At 46.6% G+C, this 8661-nt stretch overlaps 1 protein-coding gene across 1 annotated transcript; it reads left to right on the plus strand.

The window, feature by feature from the left end:
• The first annotated feature begins 292 nt into the window (after positions 1 to 292).
• On the plus strand, positions 293 to 2831 carry LOC131253425 (uncharacterized). Its single transcript, XM_058254416.1, has one exon. The coding sequence runs from the start codon at positions 319 to 321 to the stop codon at positions 2161 to 2163; it is 1845 nt and encodes a 614-aa protein (XP_058110399.1). The 5' UTR covers positions 293 to 318; the 3' UTR covers positions 2164 to 2831.
• Positions 2832 to 8661: the final 5830 nt, after the last annotated feature.

The following is an 8661-nucleotide window of genomic DNA, read 5'->3' on the forward strand; positions in this document are numbered from 1 at the left end:
TTTTTTAAATGACCACCGTTCAATCACAACATTTCTTGTAGTATGGTCCACCCGAGATTTAGATCTGTCTCATTTTTATCCCATGTCATAAAATAATTTTAAAAATAGATGAACGGCATGGATAAAACACATACATCATGGTGGGGTCCACAAAACACCTAGGCAACCGACGTACCTGCCAGGAAACTCAACAAGAAAGTCAAAGCTCGAATTCCCACACCCCTCTCTGTATTCCTCTGTATATAAAAAGGCCGTCACACCCTTCTTTCGGTATATATCCTTACTGTTCTTCTCTCGGTGTACAAAGCTCAGAGAGAGATGGTAGCAGGTATGTTAGCCAGTGGTCCAATGGGCAGTGCCGAAATGGTCCAGTTCGCAGCTCACGTGATCAGAGGCAGATGGTTCATGTGGTTCGCTGCCTTCCTAATTATGTCAGCCGCAGGCGCAACCTACATATTCGCCATCTACTCTGAAGAAATAAAAAAATCGCTGAGCTACAACCAACAGACTCTCAACACTCTCAGCTTCTTCAAAGACCTCGGCGCCAACGTCGGCATCCTCTCTGGCCTAATCAACGAAGTCACTCCGCCATGGGTTGTTCTATCCATCGGCGCCATCATGAATCTAACAGGCTACCTCATGATCTGGCTTGCCGTCACAGGCCGAATCGCTCGACCCCGCGTCTGGCAGATGTGCCTCTATATCTGTATCGGCGCCAATTCCCAATCTTTCGCCAATACCGGCGCTCTCGTTACCTGCGTCAAGAACTTCCCAGAGAGCCGCGGCGTCGTGCTGGGTCTTCTCAAGGGGTTTGTCGGCCTCAGTGGCGCGATTCTCACGCAGTTCTATCACGCCTTCTATGGTGACGATTCTAAGTCGTTGATTCTCCTTATTGGATGGCTCCCGGCTGCTATTTCAATGGTTTTCCTTTACACGATCAGAATCATGAAGGTCGTCAGCCAGCCAAAGGAACTGAAGGTTTTCTACTCGTTTCTCTACATCGGTCTCGCTCTTGCTGGATATCTCATGGTTATAATCATCGTCGAGAAACGGGTGAATTTCACGCAAGCTGAGTACGGCGCCAGTACTGCAATCGTCATACTCATGCTTCTTCTCCCACTCGCTGTCGTAATCAGGCAAGAACTCATGCTCTGGCGACTCCGCCTCCAATCTATCAACAATCCAGCTCCGATCACCATATCCCTCGAAAAAGAAGAAAAACCATCATTGCCAGTGATAGAGACTCCTCCCCCACCGCCCAAGTTGGAGATTTCAGAGAAACCCACCAAACCAAAATCCATGATTTTGCGCGTGATAGCTAAACTCAAATCGCCGGAGCGAGGCAATGACTACACCATCCTACAAGCGCTTTTCAGCGTGGACATGCTCATCCTCTTCCTCGCAACGATCTGCGGCGTCGGAGGCACTCTGACAGCGATCGACAACATGGGTCAGATCGGAAAGTCATTGGACTACCCACAACGCAGCATCAGCACGTGCGTCTCCCTCATCAGCATATGGAACTTCTGCGGCCGAGTAGTGGCTGGGTTCGTGTCCGAGATCGTCCTGACTCGGTACCGATTCCCCCGCCCACAGATGCTGACGCTCGTCCTCCTCCTATCCTGCGTCGGCCATATCCTAATTGCATTCCCTTTTTCTGGGTCCCTCTATTTCGCGTCTGTGATCATCGGATTCTGCTTCGGGGCACAATGGCCGTTGCTTTTCGCCATCATATCTGAGATCTTCGGTCTCAAGTACTACTCGACCTTGTACAACTTCGGTGCGGTGGCGAGTCCGATCGGGTCGTATATTCTCAACGTGAGAGTTGCGGGCCATCTTTACGATAAAGAGGGGCTGAGGCAGAGGGCGTTTGCTCCTGGCCCAGAATCGAAAGATCTAACTTGCGCCGGAGTGCAATGTTACCGGCTTTCTTTTATCATAATCACAGCGGTGACGGTTTTCGGATCGTTCGTTTCGTTCGTTCTAGCGAAGAGGACGGAGAAGTTCTACAAGAGCGATATCTATGCCAAGTTCCGCGCTGCAGCGGAAGCGGCGGAAGCGGCGGAGGCCGAGATGGGAGCCGTCGTTGGTAATGGCAGAGCGGTTGTGGAGAGAAACCGAGAGAATGGGTCGACTGCCGCAGACGGTAGCGACAAGCACTGAGTTTGATGGGTATTAGGATTCGAAACTCGGTCTCTGTATTTGATTTGGGGTCGAAAATCGTTCCGACTCGGTTCAACTCAATCTAACTCGGTATGACTCGTTTCGACTCGGTGAGAAAGGAACCTGAGTCGAATGAGTTCTTGACTTGGAAATTGAGTCAACTGTGCCCAGTATTGATACGGTAGAAAGTCTGGTGAAAGAAAAGAAGACGGGAAAAGGATAGTGTATATGATTATTATACAAAGAAAAGGAATCAAGGGTCTGAATTCAACAAACGGATGTCCATTAATCAATGGTTAGGATTGTTCAATCAATCTGATTTTAGGCTAGTGATCTATCTACAGGGAATGCTGCAATATGGACGGTTTAAATTGATGAGTTGTTTATATGCCACGTGTACAAGGCCTAAGAACCTGCCAGACTTAAGTCACTCTGCTTTATGTTTCAACAACATACAAAGCTTTCATTACAGCCCACGTGTCACTTTTTATATTAAATCTGAGCCGTGAAAAAGGTAGCTCGAATTATGAGTATCGTCTAGAACAAAAAATTAGAAATTTCTATTTATAGTGAAGTATATACCGTTGAAATAAATGTAAAGACGATGTATGATTCATATGGATATTTATATCCCACCTAATAAATGGGTTGCAGTAATTATTAGTTTATATTATTTTTCACGGAATTTTCCATCATTTTAACGGTTTGGATGTTCTAGATACCTGTCACATTTGTTGAAAAAAACCATTTGTTTTGGAAGTTTACTTACAGCAACGTTGTAATTTAACATTTCTCTTTATCCCCTTTCATGGTAGTAGGGCTAACACTATAGCTCTCTTTCAATCGGAAACGAATTGCCGTTCCCTCGGGCACGGAGATATACCTGACAAATCCACTCCGTCCATCTGCTTTGAAAGACAACAATAGGATAGGAGTCCAAATATCAGGCATATAGAAAACTGAGGGGGCCACACAAACGAAACAGTTGTTGAAACCTTGTTGAGTTGACCATGATGTTTATACACGATCGCAACCGTTCGTAGGGTTATTACTACTCAGATAAGCTGTAGACACAAATTTCATAGTAGGGAAGCCAAAGGAAATAGTTATTGATTGTGTTGGGGAAAAAAAATGAAAAGTCCAGAGACTTGGTTATGGAATGGACCAACTCTACTAAAACCGACCAAAGGATCTAAACCAATAGTTCGGATCGAGCAAGATAAAGTCAAAGGAGAGACTTGTTCGGATTTGTAGGAAATAAATTCCGACCAAAGTTGAGAGTCGAGAGCCTTAGGCAAGTATAGGACACGTTAAGTTGACTCGGTTAACGAGGCAGAAATGTCTAAAGAGACCTATTAAAGGTTCCAAATCAGAAAGCCACCTGACGAATTATGAAAACGACCTATGTATGGTTGGTTGTAGTATCGGGTATCGGATAGAAGAAAAACATCAATCCTGAATCGACTCAGTTTCGTCCGACAGTAGGCAAAAAGTCTCCTACACAAGCCAGCCGAGATTACGAATCTATTGAGGCCGAACCAAGCGAAGGAGAAACGGTGTAATCTTAAACACCATCCCGAGAATCTTGTAAAAGGATCCTCGGTCCCGAAAATCTCGGGATCGGGAAGTATCCGTAAACAAAACATCATCTAAATCAAATCTCCAACATATCGGGAAAGAATCCCCATACAGCGGGATCCCCCTTCTCCTATAAATAAGAGAGACTCCAAGGATGAAAGGTATGCAAAAACTCTCTCCCAAACTCCCTCATTACAATAAGACCCAGATTCCTTGCCTGACTTTGGCATTGGAGGGTCCCCTGCTCTAGCCAGGGTCTCCTTTGTCTTCTTCCTGTGCAGGTACTCGACGGCCAACAAGAGGGACAACCAGATTTTTGCATCAACAGTTTGGCGCTGTCTGTGGGAACCAATACAAAGAGTCATTTCCTACGCTCTATCTAGAGGTTGAAAAATGTGCTATAATGGTGGTTACTAGAAGAACGGTCCTAGAAGATCCGAATGAGGCTGCCGCCGTTGAGCTATCGGATGCAAATGTTGTTCGAGGGAATCAAGGTCAGAATTCCGTTGCTCGACCAGCGACCTCTGCTGGGACGAGGAACACTCAGCGGAACTGAGGTAATGGGCGACTAGATAAAGAGGTCTAGGAACTCAAATCCGACATCAACGTCATGAAACAGCTGTTGGAACAAATACACCGGCAGTAAGTTCCGCCAGGTGTTCAGACGACTAATGCCCAGCAGCAAGTTGCTGATCCCGAGCCTGACGCTCCGCAACCGACAATCCCTCAGAGAAGTCAGCCCCAAGGTCCATCAGAGCCGGCCCCCGCTCATTCCGCTACTGTTGTGCTTCCCCCCACTGACCTCCGACATGAAATCGATCAGTGGAGGCGCAGTCGGCCTCCGGTCGATGGAATGGCCGAAAGTAACGAACCTTGGAAAGCCGACCTTCAAGATTTTAGGAGGGAGGTACGGGAGGAGATTGAAGACGTGAAGTAGGGTCGGGATTTGCGTTAGAATCGACCCGAAACAAAAGCGTCCCCGTTTGTGGAGGAAGTAATGCAGGCTCGACTACCGGAACGGTTCCATCTTCTGCAAATTACGCCTTTCACCGGTAAAACCGACCCAACTGAGCACATCGAATGCATCTAAACGTATATGGAACTACATGACGCCTCGGATGCCGTGATGTGCAGGGCCTTCTCCCTCACCTTAGCCGACGTAGCCTGACTTTGGTTCAAACAGTTGAAACCGAAGTCCATTCGAACCTTCACAAAACTTAGTGACGCATTCCTTACCAATTTTATTGGCGAAAAAAAGAAGTTGAAACCTCCAGCGCATCTAAACAACATAGTCCAAAAGGAGTGAGAATTGTTGAAAGTTATATCAAACGATTCAACTTCGAATCGCTCCAAGTTCGAAAACATTCAGAGGAGACAACACTCAACTCCATCATGCAAGGTGTAATCGATAAGCCGTTTCTGGCATCCTTAGACAAGAATCCACCCGAAACTTTAGCGGAGTTCATGATTCGGTCAAACAAATACGCAAATGCTGATGAAACGAGGAACTTGCGCGAGACCGTCCAGAACGCAAAAACCATGGCCAAAGAGTCGGCCAAAAAGGAGCTTGACTCGGCCGGAGGGAAAAAGCGTAAGGACGACCGAGCACGCAATGAACGCAAGTCAGGCAAGCGACCCGACCGAATGTTTTCTACATACACCCCGCTTAACAAACCTCGAGAACAGGTGTTGATGGAAATCAAAAGTGAAGGATTCGTAAGTTGGCCGAATAAGCTTCGGAGTAATCCGAACTGACGAAATAAGGACAAGTACTGTCACTACCATCGCGATCATGGCCATAGTACAAGTGATTGCTATCACTTGAAGGAGGAGATCGAAAGGCTTATCCGAGAAAGCCGGCTCAAAGAACATGTCGAGAGAACGGGAGCAACGAAAGAACGACCGAGCGACAACTGATCTATGGAAGAAATTCGGACAATAGTCGGAGGGCCCCTGTGTGGAGGTGACTCAAATAATGTCCGGAAAAACCACGCCCTCAGCCGACCTAAGTTCGACATTCTGATCATAGCTCGGCCTTCAAAAGAAAAGAAGAAGGAAAAGTATTGTATCTCGTTCACTGATGAAGATGCCCCAGGGATCCATCATCCACATGACGATGCATTGGTCATTACTTTGACCATTGCAAACTGAAGGGTGTTCTGTATACTCATCGACACAGGGTCATCGGCTGACGTGTTGTTCACTTAAGCGTTCGATAGGATGGGTATTGAACGATCGGCGTTACGACCGGTCGTACCCCGTTGGTCAAATTCTTGGGGGGACAGATAGTCCCAGAGGGGATCATTTCACTGCCGCTCACAGCCGGGAATCCTCTGCACCAAGCGACAACAATAGTTGATTCCCTGATAGTCAATCAATCGTCCGTGTACAACACTATACTCGGTCGACCCTCTCTGAGTCTCCTCCAGGCCGTGGTATTTACATACCACCTCTCCATGAAATTCCCAACTGAGTCGGGAGTAGGAGTCGTCAAAGGAGATCAGTAGGACGCGAGACGTTGCTACATGACAGCAGTAAAAATACCCACCAAGAAAGCTCCAGCCGAAGTATCGATGATCGAGTCGTTAGACCCCCGGGTCAAGATGCATGAACGAGAGCAGCCAGTTGAAGATCTTGTCTCGGTGCCTTTGGTTGAGACAGACAAGTCCAAAATAGTGCAAGTTGACTCGTCTCTACAATCCCCCTTAAAAGATAATTTGATAGCCCTGCTCCGACGATATGCTGACGTATTTGCGTGGAGCCATGAAGATATGCAGGGAATCGACCCGTCAGTGATCACTCACCGACTCAATATCGATCCGACCTACCGACCAATCCGACAGAAGCGACGACCACTCGGCCCCAAAAGGTACGCTGTCATTAAAGAAAAGGTTAGCAATCTCCTCAAGGCAAAATTCATAGGAGAGATATACTACCCGGAATAGGTAGCTAATGTCGTACTTGTGAAGAAAGCTAATGGGAAATGGTGAGTCTATATTGACTATACCGACCTAAATAAAGCCTGCCCGAAGGATAGCTTTCCTCTTCCGAGGATAGACCAGTTGGTAGATAGTACTGCGGGGCATGAACTTCTTAGCTCTATGAATACGTATTCAGGGTATAATCAAATTGTAATGCATCAGTCCGATAAATCTAAAACAACCTTTGTCACTGACAAAGGCCTTTATTGTTACCGTGTGATGCCGTTTGGTTTGAAAAATGCTGGTGCGACTTATAAGAGATTGGTGAACAAAATCTTTGCTCGACTGATCGGCCGAACCATGGAAGTGTATGTTGACGACATGCTCGTCAAAAGCGTACGCGCGGCCGACCACATAGCCAATCTAGAAGAAATGTTCCTTATCTTACGTAAGTTCCGAATGAAACTGAACCCGAGCAAGTGCGCCTTTGGCGTAAGCTCGGGAAAGTTCCTCAGTTTCTTGGTTAGTCAGCGAGGGATAGAAGCTAATTTGAAAAAGATAAAAGCCCTGCTTGACATGGAGTCTCCAAAAATGATTAAAGATATACAAAGACTGACTGGATGGGTAGCAGCACTTAATCGTTTCCTATTCAGAGCCACGGATAAATGTCTCCCGTTCTTCAGACAGTTGAAGGGACGACAAACGTTGGATTAGACGAAAGAGTGCGAAGCAGCATTTCAGCAGTTAAAGTCTTATCTCGGATCTCCACTAATCTTATCGAAACCCGAGTTAAGAGAAGCTCTGCTACTGTACCTAGCGGTGTCCAAGGCAGCAGTTAGTTCGGCCCTAATACGTGAGCACGAAGGAAAGCAACTGCCGGTTTACTACGTCAGCAAAGCACTGTTACCGGCGGAGATGAGATACCCATTATTGGAAAAGGTGGCTCTAGTTCTAGTAGTCTCCTCGTGATGACTTCGACCATATTTTCAAGCCCATACCATCCTCATTATGACCGATCTCCCACTGCGTCAAGTTTTACAGAAACTGGATGCATCCGGCCGACTTACAAAATGGGTGATCGAACTCAGCGAATTCGACATTCAATATAAGTCGAGAGTAGCAATCAAAGGGCAAGTCGTGGCCGACTTCATTGCTGAAGTAACACCACAAACCAACCCGATGATTGAGCATACAACCGAGCCTGTCGAAGAATTGACTACTACTTTTCCCGCGTCATCGCCCGACCCAATACCCTGGAAGCTGTATGTCGACGGCTCCTCCAACTCTAAGGCAAGCGGGGCAGGAGTAGTTCTGAAAACTCCAAATCAAACCTACATGCAATATGCCTTAAGACTTGAATTTCAAGCTTCGAACAATATAGCAGAATATGAAGCGTTGTTGCTCGGCCTTCAACTCGCGGCCAGCTTAAGTGTCATGCATCTAAATGTTTTCAGTGATTCTCAGCTGGTTGTTAACCAAGTTACCAGTGCATATCAAACACGGAAAGAACAATTAAAAACGTATATGGAGAAAGCCAAAGAATTGATCAAAGGCTTTCAATGCTGTATCGTCACTCAGATCGCTCGGACAGAGATTGCTAAAGCCGACCTATTAGCAAAACTCGCCTCCGCCGATGAAGACGATATAGCCAGGTCTGTTCCAGTCGAGTACGTCGCTAAGCCGAGTATCGATGAACCAGTTAACTCGATCATACATACGATCGACTCGGAAGCTTCTTGGATTGATCCGATCATCCGATATCTCAATAAGGGTGAGTTGCCTGAAGATCGCGCCGAGGCCCGACAATTAAAGGTTCGAGCCTCCCGTTATACCATACTCAATGGGACATTATACAAGAAAGGCTATTATGCTCCACTGCTGCGATGTTTAAACCCCAGCAAAGCGAATTTTTTACTATGGAAAATGCACGAAGGGATCAGCGGAAACCATTTAGGAGGATGGTCACTCGCGCATAAGGTATTGCGTCAGGGATACTACT

The sequence above is a fragment of the Magnolia sinica genome, chromosome 1 (genome assembly GCF_029962835.1).
Source record: "Magnolia sinica isolate HGM2019 chromosome 1, MsV1, whole genome shotgun sequence".
Taxonomy (NCBI): Eukaryota; Viridiplantae; Streptophyta; class Magnoliopsida; order Magnoliales; family Magnoliaceae; genus Magnolia; species Magnolia sinica.